Below are 18,878 nucleotides of genomic sequence, written 5' to 3'. Positions count from 1 at the left end.
TTGTACTTACCTTATCTTCAGCTTCTTCGGCTCGTTCCTCGGCTTCTATCACACGTTGTTCCAACTCCAACAGCTGTAAGTCAAGCGGCAAGGCATTGTTAGAAAGGGGAAGAAAGGAAAAAAGAATGAAAGAAAAGTTCAATGTTAATGATGACAGATATTCATGAGGAAGCAGTCATGTGGAAAGTTTAGATAAAATGGTTAATAAATGAAGAGAAAATTGTTTATGATGGTTTTTTGGACTTTTGTTTAAATGAAAGAAATATGAATAAAAACAAAGATTTGGGTTTTTTTTTGCAAATTTCAGTAATTGGAAGCCATATGTACCAATTTCTTAGGAATGTCCCGAAAAAAAAAAATTGTGAAACTTCTTTCGTCCCAACTGATACGGATTTTTTTATATTGTTGTCCGTTAGCGTATAGCGCTGAAATACTCAGAAATGTCGTTACCATTACCAGTACCAAACATTTATTCTATGAAAAAAGTAATAGTTCGAAGTCAGGCTCAGTCTGTTTATTTCCATATTTAACAATACAATATCACTGTGCAACACTGAAAATGCAAACAACTTCTAATGGGCATTTTCTGAAAGTACATATTGAGACTACAAAAACCTTAGTTGGGTTATGTGTTGTTAGATCGGGTCTGGATTTTATGGCCTCATCTAAACCGAGCTAAAATGAGCCATTTTCCACTGATCGGAAGTCCATCTCAGAAACTAATAAGAATTTAGCTTTGCAGTCTTCAGTAATATTGTAGCCCTAAAGTAGATAAACTACGAAAAACTGCAACTAGCGCATCAAAATCGTTAAAACCTAGTTTGACGTGTGATTCTGTAGAAGATTAATACAAGCTTTCGTTATGACCAGCATCTCCGCATATAAGTCACCCGAGCCGACTTTACTATTTAACTTAGAGCCGCCCGCGTACAGCTTGATGACCCTGATAATCGGTTATTTCAGTTATTCCTGCTTGGAAATTTGACTTAAAAAGTCTTATAAAACGCCATTGCAGGGGTGCAGTAACCAGCATTAACTGCTATCTGCCTCGGAAGTTTGAGAAGCACCTGCGGGTATGAACGCATGCTATATCTCTCCACATTTCTAGAAAACGTAGCCTTGCAGCATTACATTGATGTGTACATCTGTTGGCAGAATATGCATCACTATGTTGAGGGTTTTAGCCGGCCAAGTCCTCATTGCCTCTGTTATTCCGATGCATGGGGATCTTTAAATATTGTGTAGTTTATTCTGTATTGCTTTTCTGTGCATTCTTGGTCGCCACACTATTGATCCATAGTATAGGTCTACTTACGCTGGTGTACATCCAAATACACAATTTTAAAGGTTAAAGTCCCAATAGGTTCTAAACATTTTACGTCATGGATTTCGTTAATAGCAAACAGCCAAAACAGTAGCTAAATCACTCCATCCAGTGAATTTAGCTCGATTTAGGTGCTTTGACAGCATGTTATTTATCAGTGTGACCTTAAACATCGATGTTATCTAGAGCTTGTTCTATTGCTGAAGTACAAAATTTCTTCAAGGCTCCTTCTATACACTGGAAAGCGGCGAGATAATATTGTGTGTGCTCTTATCACTTCTCAATAATCCTAACAACATAAAATCATCTTATAAAGGGTGAACTCTTTAGCTTTGCTATGGATAGCTCTCAAAGAAATGTACTCTGATACATGAGCCCAATAACCCAAAATTATATGAGTCGTTTTAAGCTTTTTACTCAGAACACAAATGATTTCATCTCTATACGTGTGTTGATTAAATATATTCCTTTTGAACATGGCTTGTTAAGTTTGTAAATTGTTATACAGAAGGACAACTAAACATAATATATAGCACAATTTGTTCTTTCCCATTATTTTATTTTTAACTGTCATACATTACATACTTCATTTCATCATCTATTATATTTACCATCTTATTAATCTATATAACAGAAACATATAACAGTTAACTGTAAAAATGGGATATTTTATAAGAGTAAGTGACAAATGGCAACACCAAACAACATATGCTTTTACCAAAGACAACAATCTAAACGATATATTTCGGCTACTTGTCTCTAGGTGGCGCACATCTACCAGAAATACTCAGAGATGGAAAACTTAAATTGGCAAAACCCATATAGAAGTCATGATACAACTAAGCAATATAGTAAATGATATCAATCACAAAATATTTAGTCGGAAGTCTGGATTTGTGTTAACGTAGTATTCACCTTATTTAAACAACTCCAGACATAAATATAAAAGGGAATTGATATTACTGTATTGACCATGAACACAGCGGAATGGAAATATTACTCATTGTACTGAAATGAATGATTGTGGTCCTCTGAAACAGAAACCAATGCGTATCTCCGAAAATAAACCTGATACAGCAATTGGGAAACATCGATTAAATCCATGTTACATGATCTTTGTTTTGGCGGTGGGAATCTTGTATGCTCTTTGAACATGCAATGTCGCCCATGAAAACATTAAAACCCTCGTGAATTAAAGCATTGGTAAAAATGGTTACTAAGTTGTGAGTACGGTGGCACAGAGCGTGTGTGTCCGACTACAAATTCGAAGGTTGTGTGTTCAACACTCATCGTCGGCCGGGTACTTTTTGTTAAAAAAAAACAAAGAACTGTTGGTGGTGCACATGTAAGCGTTTAAACAACCCTTAATTTTCGTTTGCGTGGCCTAGTGCGTCTTGTGTTGGCTACAAATCAAAAGTTCGCATGATCAAATCCCATAGAGAGCAATTTAAACAAAATTCCCACCTCAACAGTTCTAAAAATAGAATATGTTTTTTAGCATATTTTTCTACTTCCAGTGGCCATAAAATAACTAGTTATTCTAGTGGTCGTATAATAACTAGTTATTTAGTGCGACATGCCCATGCTGCTGGATGAAAGACTAGCGACTATTCGGATTAAAGCTGAATTCATCAACGTCTGGAACTTTCCATTTTAATATACAGAGGTTTGGTCTTGTGGCAGGTACTTCAGTGGAAATAAATTTCCCTTCCGAATTTTCCAAAGATTTTCTTTCAATTTCGCTTCGACATTTCGTTCCAATATTATGTCAACCACTCCATATAACTTTCGTCTAATTTCGGATCCGAAATCGAACGTAGTATCCGAAATTCTTACCGATTTCGGAGTGATAGGCAAGCTGGGAGGTAAAGGCGGGCATACTGTGAAAATCTAATATTTAGGATCTTCTACAATCTTTGCGATAACTATAGCGTCTTTCAAGTGGGAATTTTAGCTATCAGAATGGTATACATATTTTTGGAGGATCTATTCCCAGTTGCAAAATGGTTTTGTGCGATATACACTGCCGCTCACTTGAATAGAACCCCCCTGCAAAATTTTTGTCAACCTCCATTTTTTCCGAATTATACAAGATATGAAGTTTTTAAGTTTTATTATATTTTGCTTCATGTGTTGGGAGTAAACTTAGTCATTCATTTGCATTCAAATCCAATTTATATAAGAATTATACAAGGAAAACAAAATAAAGTCAAAAATTGAAGTAAAAAATTTGGCTCATTTGAATAGAACCCCCCTTTTAAAAATTTGGAATAAAGAAAGATTGTATTAGAACATCGATGCATATTCACTCTATATTGAAAACGAAGTACTTTCAGTAATATTCAGTAAAAGTATATCCCTCCTGATTAAGGATACACCCGTATATTCTGCTTAAGCAAGGATTCTTTTAATAATCAGGTGTAATGCCTATCAAAGCTTGTTTTTTTCTTTCAACATGTTTAGTTTTGGAAGCGTACTGTCTCCTTTAGGCCTTTAGTTTACGCATAAGTCATTTGTATAATTCGGAAAAAATTAAGGTTGAAAAAAATTTTGCAGGGGGGTTCTATTCAAGTGAGCGGCAGTGTACGAATCTTCGTCAGTCTTTGATGCACTTGCTTTGGGTGGCTCTCTGTCGATGTATTTAAAGAAGAATCTGTTAAACTGCCGATTAGCTACTACATCGCCAAACTTTATAAGGCCCACTTTGAAAAGGCGCGTTGCAGGAGGCTTTTGAAATCTGAATGCAGACAATCCAGGTCAATTTGGTCTGCTATCTCTTATATTCTATCGACAAGCCAGATGTGAAAATCACAGTTGTTATCGTAACAGGCCCTTTGTGGTTAGATGTCTGCTTCAAAACGACTGTGTGGCAGAAGTACTATAGACTATAGGAAATCCACTTTGCAGCTGCTTATGTTTATGACAAAATTGGGCAGATTGCTTGGTAGATAGAATACAGATATTCCTGACAGACTTGGATTCCGTTAACCTTTAAAGCTCTGTTAAAGCCCTCTTGCGGCTTAGCTAAAGGACATAATCTCCTTCCTTTTAAGACCAACACGACCTCTAAATTTCATTCTTCACTATACTCGATATGAACTCAGTGTCTGGTAGTGGAGAGGCTGCTGCTATTCCCGGTCTGCACATCATTAAACATATGCCGAAATAAACACATCTATAAAAACGGAAACAACTAATTACCCCAAATGACATGAATAAATGTGGCCAAAACTGTAGGCTCCACTCGTTAATGGTTTGCTTCTATGTTTGCTACTGATGTTTTTATTTTGCCATTTCACTGATTCTCTCCATGACGTGACATTTCAAATGATTAATTGTTAGAATTGTGCTGGCTAAGCTTCAGCCAATATAACTGGTGCCAGATTGTTGTGATAGACATACAACTTCCGAAAAAGAAAAAACTTCCTTTCCAAAGGTTCAAGAGTACACACAAATAAAACTCATTTCCTTTATTGACTTGCTAATGGCAAAGTTTCGATACAAAATACCCTCAAATAATAGCAACACAAAAAAATGTATGTCAATCTTTATTGAACTATGTCAAAATAATATTGGAGCAGTCATTCCGACGCCTTCACCTTAAATTTCATTTCATGAACCCCAAAAAGACACAGAAGTCATTGTAGCGTGTAGACAGACGAAAATGGAAAATAACTTGCCATCAAGACATTTAAGAGGATTAGAGAAAAGTGTGTTAAACATGCATTTTAGCCATAAAGAGAACGTTCAACATGAAATTTAAATTAAAACAAATTTCCGTTAAGCATGTAAATGCTTGTCTCTGGGTCGTCGTCTGCGTCGCGCACAATGCGGAGACTACTTTAAGGCAAATGGCAAAAGAACACCACGTCATAACAAAAACAAACAACCCAAATGCCTATACTACAGTACTGGGTATTTTGGTTTGCCGATTTAGTTTGCTTTGGCAAGTTATTTACAATTTGCGTGAGCTGCAAACGGCTGGAATATGCTTTCACTTCAACGAGTTTTGATGATTATCGTGATAGCGATAATAACCAAAAGCGTGGGTGGGTGGAGCTGTATTAAATGTTGCCTGACCCCGCCAGGCCCAAACACACTAGCTGGATTGGTTTTTGTTTAAACATCTAAAAGTATGCTATTATATCAATGGGCCAATGAAATTGGAATTTTGTAGGCTTTCATGTTAAAGGTTATCAAACAATTTAGAACTATGATTGATTATTGAAAATTAAAATGTGGGAGTGAATATTAAACATATTTAAATAAATTTCAGGGAACAAATACTTTTGGGCTTATGCAAATACAAAATATGTAAAGTTTTTTTATAATCTAAGAATATGTTTGGTTTGCTTTGAGTTTATAAAAGACAGAGTATCAATTAGGCTCCTTCTAACTAAATTTAAAAATAATAACTAAGAGTATCTATTAAAACAATGTACCAACGATATTCAAATTATGCTGGCTTTCATGTTAAAACTTATCGAAACAATTTAAAATAAATGGTTCACAGATTGATTATTTAAAATGGAAATTTGGGATAAAAAATGAAACTTATTTAACCTAATTTTAATATGTTTGAGAACTCAAAGTATGCTTTCAGGCTTATGTTCAGAAAATATTAAATCTTGTATATACCTATAATCTAAGAAAAAGTTTTGTTTGCCGAAGATGTAAAAGACATGGTATACTTTTAGACTTCCTATAGCTACATCACAAATCTATGCAAATTTCATAACAAAAAAATCAATTTGTTTCAAATGTCATTTACAAAACCAATTTAATTCCCTGGGAGTTATCCAAATCATCCCTACACCCTCTTTGTGTAAAGTTAAAATGTGAAAAACGTGTTTCATTTAAATCACAAAATACAATTTCACGGAAATTCCTAGAAACAATTGTAGCAAAATTGTAACTTATTCAAATGAAGTGGAACATTTCACCAGAGACAATATTTTCATATTGTTGATTGTTACAATTTTCACGGAAACAATTTACTTTTTCCTTCAATATTGAATTTATTGTTGTTATTCAAATTATTTGAAACTTGCAGGGGAAATGATTTCATAAAACTAGGTTTGAATTAAGGATTTAGTGGCAAAAGTGCAAAAGCTTCATTTGGAAAATTTGGTATTAAGAATATTTTAATAAAATGAAATAGGTTCAATGAGAAACATCTTAAGGATATGGTAAGAATATTAAAAGTTCGCAACATTCATTCATACTTATTACAAGAAATTGGATTCGCAACATTCATACTATTTTCGCATCATTTCTGTTGGTAATATCAACCAATTTGGATTGCGAGTTTGTTTTTGACAGAAAAAAGGTTAGTCGTGTTTTGGTGTGCTCTTCGATTTTTGAGCAATTCTTGAGAAGTTTGTGAAAAACAAAGTCGCATGGACATCACTAAGGAGCTTTTGAACATCGGCAACGACTATCTCGATTACCTTAAAAAGGTAATAACTGGTGACGAATCATGAATGTATGGCTATGACATTGAAACCAAAGCACAATCATCCCAGTGGAAACATCCAGAAGACCCAACATCGAAAAAAGCAAGTAAACTTGAATGGAGGGGTGCATCGTAGTTCGTACCACAATGTCGTACGGTCAATAAAGAATACTACCATGAAGTTAGTAACGTTTGTTCAAAAAACGCACAGAATTTTGGAAAACCCAATCATGGATTTTGCATCATTATAACGCACCAACTCACACATCGATGGTTTTGCGGGGGTTTTGGCCAAAAACAAAATTGTTATTATACATTAACCCCCATATTCGCCGGACGTGGCTCACGCTGAATTTTTCCTCTTCCAAAAAGTGAAGACACCGTTGAAAGGAAAGCGTTTTGCTACGATTGAGAAGATAAAAGGAAAATCGAAACAGGAGCTAAAAATATTTTTTGAAAAACAAAATAAAATAACGGTTATTTTTTATTAGACCTCGCATATACACTTTGATACGATAAAAAATCTGCTCATTGAAATAATGGTAACAGATTATTTGGTTTCGACATAACCCTGTCCGCCTTAAATTCGGACTCCGAATATCTGTCTGTCTCTGAGATCTGTCTGTTAACATTCGAAAGGATCAACCGATTTGGCCCAATCTTTGCACATCGTAATATTTTGTCCAGATCAAGTTGGAAGATGGGCCATATCGGTCCACTCCATTGGGTAAATCCACCACAAAATTGTTCGCTTAAATAGTGAGTTATTGTAACTCTCGGTTCACACCTTCGGGTACCTTTCAAAAAAAATTTCAACTTTTTAAGCAAAAGTTCTGTTTAAGTGCATGTCTCGATCTTTTTGAAATTCTTTGTATTAGTTTGTCCTTGCGGACCATAAAAGAACGTTCTAACGGTCGGCGACATGTCCATACATCCTGAGATGAGGGCCTAAAAGTTCTAAAATCTTTGCCGAAATGAATTTAGTATCCGATTTGGCAAAAACTTGGCACATCGCACATACACACATATGTACACCAAGTTCTAAGATGTTATATATCAGGCAATACCTTCAAATACCTCCCTCACAAAAGTTCAACATTTAATTTAGATCCTTGTGACCCTGTTTACAGCGATTTGGTGTTTTTTTTTGTAGGTAAGTCTATGCTCCATGACATAATGGTCCAAAAGCTATAAACAAAATACTACCATGATAAACACAAATGGCTGGTGGTCATAGCCGATAATCGAAGGCTATCGGCTATAGCTAGTGCTATTTATACCCTACACCACCCTGTGGTAAGGGTATTATGTGTTAGTGCATTTGTATGTAACATGTCTAAGGAAAAGAGATAGAACCATAGTTCCATCTATGGATATGCGTAGAATCACTTTCTGAGTCGATGTATCCATGTCCGTCCGTCCGTTCGCAACGTACAGGTCGCATTTATTGTTCGATTTGGCTGAAAATTGGGGAAAATCATTTTTTTAGCCTTATGAAGAACGCTATTGCTTTTGGTGAAAATCGGTTCAGATTTGGATATAGCTCCCATATATATTTTCGGCCGATTTGAGGTATTTGATGCACCAAACACGCTGTATCTGTCCAATTTTGATGAAATTTGGAATGTGTGATGGAATTAGGTCTATAGATAAATGTGCCAAATTATATCGAAATCGGTTCAGATTTGGATGTAGCTCCCATATATATTTTCGGCCGATTTGAAGTATTTGATGCACCAAACACGCTGTATCTGTCAAATTTTGATGAAATTTGGAAGTGTGCCAAATTTTATCGAAATCGGTTCGGATTTGGATATAGCTCCCATATATATTTTCGCCCGATTTAAGGTATTTGATGCACCAAAGACGCTATGTATGTCTAATTTTGATGAAATTTGTAATGTGTGGTGGTGTTTGGTCTAGAAATATATGTGCCAAATTATATCGTAATATGTTCACATTTGGATTTAGCTCCCATATATATTTTACCTATTCACAGTGGTGTAGGGTATCATATAGTCGGCCCGCCCGACTTTGATCTTTTCCTTACTGGTTTTTATATAATTTTATTGTAAAATGTTATCATAATACAAATTTTAAATAAATAAATAAAAACCAGCAAGGAAAGGATCAAAGGCCGACTATATTATACCCTACACCACTGTGAATATGTAAAATATATATGGGAGATATATATAAATCTGAACTGATTTCGATTCCGTCACACATTCAAAATTTCATCAAAGTTGGACATATATAGGGTGCTTGGTGCAGCAAATACGTGAAATTGGGATTAAATATATATGGGAGCTGTATCCAAATCTTTTGATAGAGGTTCGCTTTAGTTGATCTTATATTCATAAAGGATATGTAAGGGGTCTCATATCTGTAGAACACCCCTCTAGCAGGTCATCTATCCACAGAAGACCTTTCCATCTATACAATACTCCTATAGAAGTTTTTATATCTACCCAGCAAAATAAATTGGAAATAGTGTAATGTGGATTAGTTCTTTCACGGCATGTTTTGATGCAGTTCAAACGGAGTCGTGAAAAAGGCACTCCAGTCCTCACATTTTAACCGCACTTGGATGCAATCCAAGGAATCACATCCAATTGTCACATTTTAACAACATCCAGATGCAGTTCAACGGAGTCGTGAAAAAGGCACTCCAATTCCTCACAATTTAACAGCATCCGGATGCAGTGCAAACGGAGTCGTGAAAAAGGCACTCCGTTCACTACATTTTATTAGCAGTTGTTAGAGATCCCTACAAGTTCATAAATCAGTGTGTACATCTCTACAGACAGGGGTATACATTTTACAAAAATAGATAAGCGTGTTAAAATTTCCAAAAAATTGCTAATACAAACTACAGAATATTTAATTTGTGAACATTTTTCCGGTAACTCACGAGAAGAAAATTTCCCAATGGAGTGCTGTTGGAGTACATGTCGAAATCTTAACTGGTGATGGCAAGACAAAATCAAACCCAAATATCAGATGAAGCATAAACAATTCAGCTTGAATTAAATAGAGAGTGGAGGAAACACGCATGTTTGCGATTGAATTCAATGGAGAATTTTCATAATTTGTGTTAATGTAATAAAGTTCTTAATATTTTTGTTCTCCACAAATAATAAATGCATTTTATTTGTTCTGGGATATTTTGTAATGGCTTGCACAAAAACACGTGCTTTGGACTGCATCCTATTCTACCCCAAAGGGTTAGTTAAAATGCAATGCCAAAGGGTCAGTTAAAATGCAGTGCCAAAGGGTCAGTTAAAATGCAGTGCCAGAGGTTCAGTTAAAATGCAGTGCAATGGAGTGCCTCTTTCAGTAGTCACGCTCTTGTAAAAATCATGAGTGAAAATGCATAATTTGATGCACTTCCAGATCACTTGTACATATCATTTAACTGCCTCTTTGGAGGCAAACTTTTTGCTGGGTATAGAACAAACGTTTTGCGAACCTTCTATCTACAGACGACCCTTTTAGGATGTCTTTTATTCATGGAAGATCGCCTTAGGATGTCTTCTATCTATAGAAGGCTCCTTTAGAAAGTTGTTTGTCTATTGAAGACTCCATTTAAAAGTATGCTATATACCCTATGGAAGGGTCCTTTCAAAGGTCGCCTATGTATAATTTTTTGGGAGGTTCCTCTATTTGTGGAAGAGCCATCATTGTGACAATGACTGCATTTTTGCTAGAGGAAGCCAATACTTTCTGAGAAATGGGTCCCGAAATGTACCGATTTTTAGGCAGTGTTTGTTACAACGCTATAATTTTACTCTCCATACTTTCCTCGATAATGGTTCCAAACACCACGCCCAAGTGGTACTTTTGGTAAGAGGGATTTTGTGTTTGTTTGGGGTAGACAGTGTTAATTGGGCCTATTAGTGGAATAATTCATCCCACTGTTTATCATATACACATATGGCCAAAATAATAAGTACATACACTAGTATGCATTTTTTTTCGTTCAATTCAAGAAATTTTCGTTCAATTCAGGAAATGTATTCACTGTAAAACCAATTTCAGTTTAAAAAAGTTTTGCAACATAAATGAGATTCAAAGCATAATTTTTGTGTAGAACTTTTAAATAAACGAACTTCTAAGTGCGAAATTAAGAAAAAAGTCATAAAAATTGATGGACAAAATAATAAGTACATTTTGGAAATCGTTAATTAAAATTAGTATATTCAATTGTTTTAGATTAGATTGTAATTTAGGATGTTTTTATTACTAATATTTGTTGATTCCACCTTTATTTTGAGCTACTTTTTGAATCCTTTTTGCTTATTGCTTAGAAATTTGCTGTAATTTTCAAAAGTAATTTAATACCACATTTTTTGCATAAAATTCCAAAATTTATATTTATTTTGGAAGGATTGTGTACCAAATCACTATTTTAAGTGTCCGCAAAGGTTTACTATTGGATTCTCTTCCGATAACTGCCTAGGCGAGGTAAGTAACTTCATTATAATGTCCTGGAACCAATCCTTATCATATGGGGATGCATGTTTTTGGAGCGTTGTTCTGCTGAAAAATCCATATAATAAGCATATTTTCTTCTGTTTGTAACAACATTCCGTTGTACAATAGGTTTTTGTATTCGAAATGGGTCCCAGTATCTGTAATGTGTTATATTGGATGAGGCTGATTGATTTTCCTGATATGGTCTTCTATCAGGAAAATCAATCAGCCTCACAACATTAGGTTGCCACCTCCGTTTTTAATTCGATTTTTGTAACCATTATATGAAATTCCTTTTCCTTAAGCTTGAAATTCACCTTGCCGGAATTGTTACCGAAGAAATTTATTTTATTTATTTTCATTTTATTGCTCTAAAAGAAATTTCGCCAATTTTTTCATCTACGTCTTTCCGAACCAACCTATATGATTGTTAGTGAAGGAGGACCTCATCAATATTTTTTCCGAAATAGTTGAACGCCTTTTGTTAATTATTCTAATAATTTGGTAGTCCTTAGTATTTTCCGAACAATTCGGGTTTCGGATGAATTTAATAGGTTTCTTTACCAAGAGCAACTATCGATGGTTTTTTGTTGTTTTTTTTTTGGCTTCAATGTGTTTTAGACAAAACCCATCGTCCTTTCCAGGGATTTGGCTGTAACCGAAGATTTTTTTCCCTCATTTCTTATTTTTGACCAATCTCCTTTCTTCAGGGTAATAGTTCTTATTTCGACCCATCCATCAATTAATTTTTATTTTATTTTTGTTTTATATTATTAGCACGGTTAAATTTCTAACCAACCTTTATTAAAATGTACTCGATTTTAGGTAAATAATAAAAAATCCAAAACGTACTTATTTTTTTGCCAACAAAATTTAGTAGAGTTGTACCAAAGGTACTATATGCGTATACTTAATAGCACACGTTACATTTCATGATGTTACTCATTCGTTTTGGAACTAGTGAAAGGAACTAGGAACTATAAAATTTAGGACTTTTAGACAAAAGTGACAAAGAAAAATATGTTACCAATTTTTTTTTTCGTTTTTTTGCTTGTTGCATCATTTACTGCAAATAGAAGTTTCGAAATGTAACGAAATTCACATCTTTCTCGAGAAAAGACTGATGATGAAGCACAACATCCAACATAAACTACGATGTACTTATTATTTTGGCCATATGTATATGTACAAATAACCCAATGATATCTACGACTAACACGCTGGAAACTTCCCCAACTTCTTATGTCGTCTATGAAAATGCTTTTTAATTTTAAAATTAGAAAACTGTTCATACTCGTAGTACATTTAGTACAATTCGAAGTCTGCATGTTATTCGCAATTTAAGTTTATTTTACTTAAGTCGCAATATACAAAGTCTTTCTTCTATCCTTCCTTCCTTCCTTGCATACCATTAACAATTAACGACTAATGATGTAAACATCGACATACGAGTGTTTAACTCTATTAAACAATATGTACACAACAAAATCCATCTCTCACATGTTGAACTCTTTTAATTTGAATATGTTTACCTTCTCTTTCAGGGCATGAAAAGCAATCTGTGTTCAACAATAACAACATGACAGCAACACAAACAATACCTTAAGCAATATTTACGAACATTTATCAAATTACAAAGTAAGCATATCACATGACTCTTCTTCAAGCTGTTGGAGAAGAAGATTTCTCATTAACAACAAACAGGCAACAATTTTTAATTTATAAATTCTACTTTTAGGGGTGAAATATCAAGAACAGAAATGTTAAGAAGCATTGGTTGTGTGTAGACCTTAAGGGGGGATATGATTATATTCTGTAAAATGTAAACAATATAAATATAAACACACAGTTTTCTCATATTACTTGATAAACAGTAGAGCCAAGCACTGGGATATGTCAGACTACATACTACCTACAACAAACATATGTTTTGGTTCTACAAATAAATGTTGTTGCATACTTTAAGGTCCTGGAAATTAATTTCTAGAAAGTAAAGCCTCTCAATGAATTTTGAATGCTATGGGAATGAAAGCAAATGTTTCTCTCTATGGAAGGGGGCGTGTTACAAAATATTAACATTTGTAAACCTTTTGATGAAATCAATTTCTAGAATAATAGAGTATTTTAAACCGTATTATACAGAAGAAATTGCCCGTAACTTAATAACAAAAATGTCTATGATTCTGGCTGTCTTATTAATGGTATTTTTATAAGGAACAATCGAAAATATTCCAATTTAAATCAACCGATTAATGTTATGACAATAAATACTCTGACAGAAAAGAACCATACTCATTTCTCATTTCCTTGAATTATTTTAAAGAGATCGCAAGTCATGGTTACCGCAAATCAATGAAATTGTATTAAATTGAGTTCTTGGAAATAAATTACATTATTTTCACGTTTGCATTGTGGCTTCTTTCATTAAATCAATTAGAGTTGATTGAAAATTTGTGAGAATTTCTAAGAAATATTAATTTTCTATTAAATAACTTGAACGTATTTTGAGCTGCACGCAAAACATTGCATACCTTTGGGAGTTAGGAAATAATTAAATGATAGAAATATTATGGTATATAATTGAGGAAACATTTGTAAATTTTCTGAATTGTATTATTATTTAAGGTACAAAAATGTACTGTTAAACTTGAATATGGGTAAAAATTTGTAAAATTGAGTTTTCCTTTTTAAAAAAATCAAAAAATTTTTTTGATGCTACATCAATGATTTTTGGTACATAGATAAAGAAAAAAATCGTCATTCCAAATATATTTTTGTTAATAACCTTGACCTTTGCACGCAAATGATATGACCGTTTTAATTTTAATATTTAGAAAAAAATCCTAAAATAATCGTGGTTTGATATAAATAAGCTGTTATATCTTATTACTGTTAATTAAATTTGTGCCCTTTACGATGGATGATGTCAAAATACTTCTAAGATTTTAATTTGAATATGTTGCCTTCTCTTTCAGGACATGAAAAGCAATCTGTGTTCAACAATAACAACATGACAGCAACACAAAAAATACCTTAAGCAATATTTACGAACATTTATCAAATTACAAAGCAAGTATATCACATGACTCTTCTTCAAGCAAAAGCTGTTGAAGAAGAAGATTTCCCATTAACAACAAAAGGCAAAAATTTTTAATTTATAAATTCTACTTTTAGGGGTGAAATATCAAGAACAGAAATGTTAAGAAGCATTGGTTGTGTGTACGCCTTAAAGTAAACAATATAAATATAAACCAGCCAAGATCATCCATATACGTTAACGTATATGAGAATAACAATCAGTCGTCGTTGAGCAGCCGACAAGTAAACATGTGCATGGATGTACGCATAATTTTAGTGGGGACACTGAATAAAACCGCACACACCCGCCTCATGTTTACTGGTTGCAGTTCTAACAACCACTGAATGCTGATACAAACTTTCTTGTGATTCTCTCACTACTTTACTCTCTTTTTTAGTTTGAGCATCAATGATATAAACACAAAATTTTCTCATATTACTTGATAAACAGTAAAGCCAAGCAAGGCACTGGGATATGTCAGACTACTACCTACAACAAACATATGTTTTGGTTCTACAAATAAATGTTGTTGCATACTTTAAGGTCCTAAAAATTAATTTCTAGAATGTAAAGCCTCTCAATGAATTGTGAGTGCTATGGGAATGAAAGCAAATGGTTCTTTCTATGGTAGGGGACGTGTTACAAAATATTAACATTTCTAAAGCTTTTGATGAAATCAATTCCTAGAATAATAGAATATTTTAAAACGTATTATACAGAAGAAATTCTGGCTGTCAATTGAAAATATTTCAAGTTATATCAACCAATTAATGTTATGACAATAAATACTCTGACAGAAAAGAAACATTCACTCATTTCTCATTTCCTTGAATTATTTTAAATAGGTCGCAAGTCACGATTACCGCAAATCAAAGAAATTGTATTAAATTGAGTTCTTGGAAATAAATTTCATTATTTTCACGTTTGCATTGTGGCTTCTTTCATTAAATCAATTAGAGTTGATTGCAAATTTGTGAGAATTTCTAAGAAATATTAATTTTCTAATTAATAACTTGAACGTATTTTGAGCTGCTTAGATACCCACGCAAACCATTGCATACCTTTGGGAGTTAGGAAATAATCAAATGATAGAAATATTATGGTACTTAATTGAGGTAAATATTTGTTAATTTTCTGAATTGTTTTATTATTTACGGTACAAAAATGTACTGTTAAACTTGAATATGTAAAATTTGTAAAATTGAGTTTTCCTTTAAAAAAAAAAATCAAAAAAAAAAAAAAATGTTTATGCTGCATCAATGATTTTTGGTACATAGATAAAGAAAAAATCTTCATTCCAAATATATTTTTGTTAACAACCCTTACCGTTGCGAGCAAAAGGTATGACCGTTTTAATTTTAATATTTAGAAAAAAAATCCTAAAATAATCCTGGTTTGATATAATAAGCTGTTATATCTTATTATTGTTAATTGAATTTGTGCCCTTTACGATGATGTCAAAATATTTCTAAGATGTTTCAGTGGATTCGCGAAAAATCAAATTTATTACATGTTGAACTCTTTTAATTTGAATATGTTTACCTTATCTTTCAGGACATGAAAAGCAATCTGTGTTCAACAATAACAACATGACAGCAACACAAGCAATACCTTAAGCAATATTTACTAACATTTATCAAATTACAAAGCAAGTATATCACATGACTCTTTTTCAAGCAAAAACTGTTGAAGAAGAAGATTTCTCATTAACAACAAACAGACAACAATTTTTAATTTATAAATTCTACTTTTAGGCGTGAAATATCAAGAACAGAAATGTTAAGAAACATTGGTTGTGTGTAGGCCTTAAAGTAAACAATATAAATATAAACACAAAATTTTCTCATATTACTTGATAAACAGTAAAGCCAAGCAAGGCACTGGGATATGTCAGACTACTACCTACAACAAACATATGTTTTGGTTCTACAAATAAATGTTGTTGCATACTTTAAGGTCCTGGAAATTAATTTCTAGAATGTAAAGCCTCTCAATGAATTTTGAATGCTATGGGAATGAAAGCAAATGTTTCTTTCTATGGTAGGGGACGTGTTACCAAATATTAACATTTCTAAAGCTTTTGATGAAATCAATGCCTAGAATAATAGAGTATTTTAAACCGTATTATATTATAATTGGCCGTAACTTAATAACAAAAATTTCTATGATTCTGGCTGTCTTATAATTGGTATTTTTATAAGGAACAATTGAAAATATTTCAAGTTAAATCAACCAATTAATGTTATGACAATAAATACTCTGAGAGAAAAGAACCATTCACTCATTTCTCATTTCCTTGAATTATTTTAAAGAGGTCGCAAGTCATGGTTACAGCAGAACAATGAAATTGTATTAAATTGAGTTCTTGGAAATAAATTTCATTATTTCCACGTTTGCGTTGTGGCTTCTTTCATTAACTCAATTAGAGTTGATTGAAAATTTGTGAGAATTTCTAAGAAATATTAATTTTCTAATTAATAACTTGAACGTATTTTGAGCTGCTTAGATACCCACTCAAACCATTGCATACCTTTGGGAGTTAGGAAATAATCAAATGATAGAAATATTATGGTACTTAATTGAGGTAAATATTTGTTAATTTTCTGAATTGTTTTATTATTTACGGTACAAAAATGTACTGTTAGACTTGAATATACATTATATACATAAATGCAGGTCAGTCTACGGTTGTAAGGAGTGTATATTCGGGAGAGCACGACATAGAGGTTAAATGAAATTCTCTACAATCTGGCAGAACAAAGTAGGCAACTATTAGCTCTTTTTGATAAGACTCTGGATCTGCGACTCACTCAGGGCAGCTCTCATCGGAACACAAAATATATGTGACTGGCATTCAAACGCAATTAGATGAGAGCGTGTTGTAGAAAAGTAAAGATGTGACTTCTAACCACATTAGTCCAGCATCGTAGTCTATGGAGAAGAGCAGTTTGTCACACCTCAGTTGGTAGGCCCGGTCTCCCTATACAAGATGCGGTCGACGCATGAAAGCGAGCCGATAATACATCATACTGCTCGTCCACGGAAATTCTCTATCTTCAGAGGCGAAGTATCTACGCGCAATTCTAGCCCATCAGATAACATAGAAAATAGATGTCGAAGCACACGCCAAGAGGAGGTTGATAGCGCCATATACATGCAAGAACTCCACTCTCAAATCTTGCTTATGGATTAATTAAACAGAGTCCAAAGGGCGGCAACATTAATCATCACCGTTGATACTAAGAGCACTCCGAAGGCTGCCCTGAACGTGCTTCATCCATTATATATTGTTGTAGAGGAGCAAGCATATAAGAGTGTCCTTCAGCTCACGGAAGTTAACTCAATACAGCCACGCTGCGATTCTATGTCGAACAAAAGTGAAATGAACACGAAGAGTTTAAGGGATTATATATCACTACAAATGAACTTCGAGGAAACAGCTGGGCACATCACCTCGGAACGGTTTAGATATATTTACAGATGGCTTTAAATTAAAAAAATGCAACAGGTGCAGGGGTATACAACGATACCCTGACCTACGATTCTGTTTTCGAAATTCAGAGGCAACAAGTCGAAGAGACGTAAATTAAATGGCGGAGCCATATCTCTCCTACTCTTCAACTTCTCTCTTTCCAAATTCTGTGATCCTCCAGCAGGCATAAAATAAACTCATCACGTAGGCGGATGATTGTATTACAGAAATACTCTGCAACCTTATACACTTCATACAGGTGAAACAGCACTTCAAAATCAAGATCGGAGATGGGACAATTTCCACAGCCTGTTTATATTCTCCGAGCATTCGTCACAGAAACGGAACAAGCTGGACAAAGTCATATCTGATACAGATAAGGTTATTCTTCTGGTTACTTACCTACCTTAATTACGCTGCACCTGTATGGACTTGCACACAACGCAAAATAATGCTCTGAGAACCGCAACAGGATGTGTCCAGATGATGAGTGTGGTTCATATTCATCAGGAGAACAGGATTGGATCAATATTATTCGAAAATCATCGAACTCAATAGGCTTCTTCCTCCCTAGGACCTCCATTAACCAACAAAATTTCGTGATGATCCGATAAAAATTGCGACCTGTAGCGTAAGCTGTCCGGGTCCCCTGGAAATCAGTGATTACATCACATCAAAGCTTAACTTCAGAGCGGCTAACATCTTGATTCCAACTAGTGTGAGTGACTGGAACCATGGAAGACCACTTCCACAAAGCTTTGCCATCTATACGGATGAATACAAAATAGAAGAGGACACTCTGGCCGGGCTTTTTTTACGAGGAGCTCGATGTCAGGCGATTATATAAGTTGAATCACGTCTTCTAAGTGGAAATGCTAGCCATTTTAAAGGCCCTGGAGCTGTCAGCTCTTTGCTAGCTCTATAACTGTAGCCAGCTATGTATAGCCTGCTATCCGATTTTTGCAAGCACCCCCGCTCTCTATCAGCTCTATAACTGTAGCCAGCTATTTATAGCCAGTTAACCCCTCTTTGACTGTAGCCAGCAATTTTTAGCCAGCTACCCGCTCTTAGC

General features: G+C 34.1%; 1 protein-coding gene across 11 annotated transcripts in view; it reads right to left on the bottom strand.

Annotated features, from left to right (window-relative positions):
- Positions 1-18,878, bottom strand: part of LOC141397778 (uncharacterized protein CG43867) — a 664,656-nt gene that overhangs the window by 148,649 nt on the left and 497,129 nt on the right. For all 11 annotated transcript variants that reach the window (XM_073974478.1, XM_073974482.1, XM_073974481.1 and 8 more), the window contains one exon: positions 11-73. In XM_073974478.1, the coding sequence (XP_073830579.1) occupies positions 11-73 (63 nt within the window). The remainder of the gene's footprint in view (positions 1-10; positions 74-18,878) is intronic.

Source organism: Musca autumnalis, unplaced genomic scaffold, assembly GCF_047663935.1.
Source record: "Musca autumnalis isolate F117 unplaced genomic scaffold, ASM4766393v1 scaffold_3, whole genome shotgun sequence".
NCBI lineage: Eukaryota > Metazoa > Arthropoda > Insecta > Diptera > Muscidae > Musca > Musca autumnalis.
The sequence above is the reverse complement of the archived record's forward strand: the minus strand, read 5'-3'. Positions and strand labels throughout refer to the sequence as shown.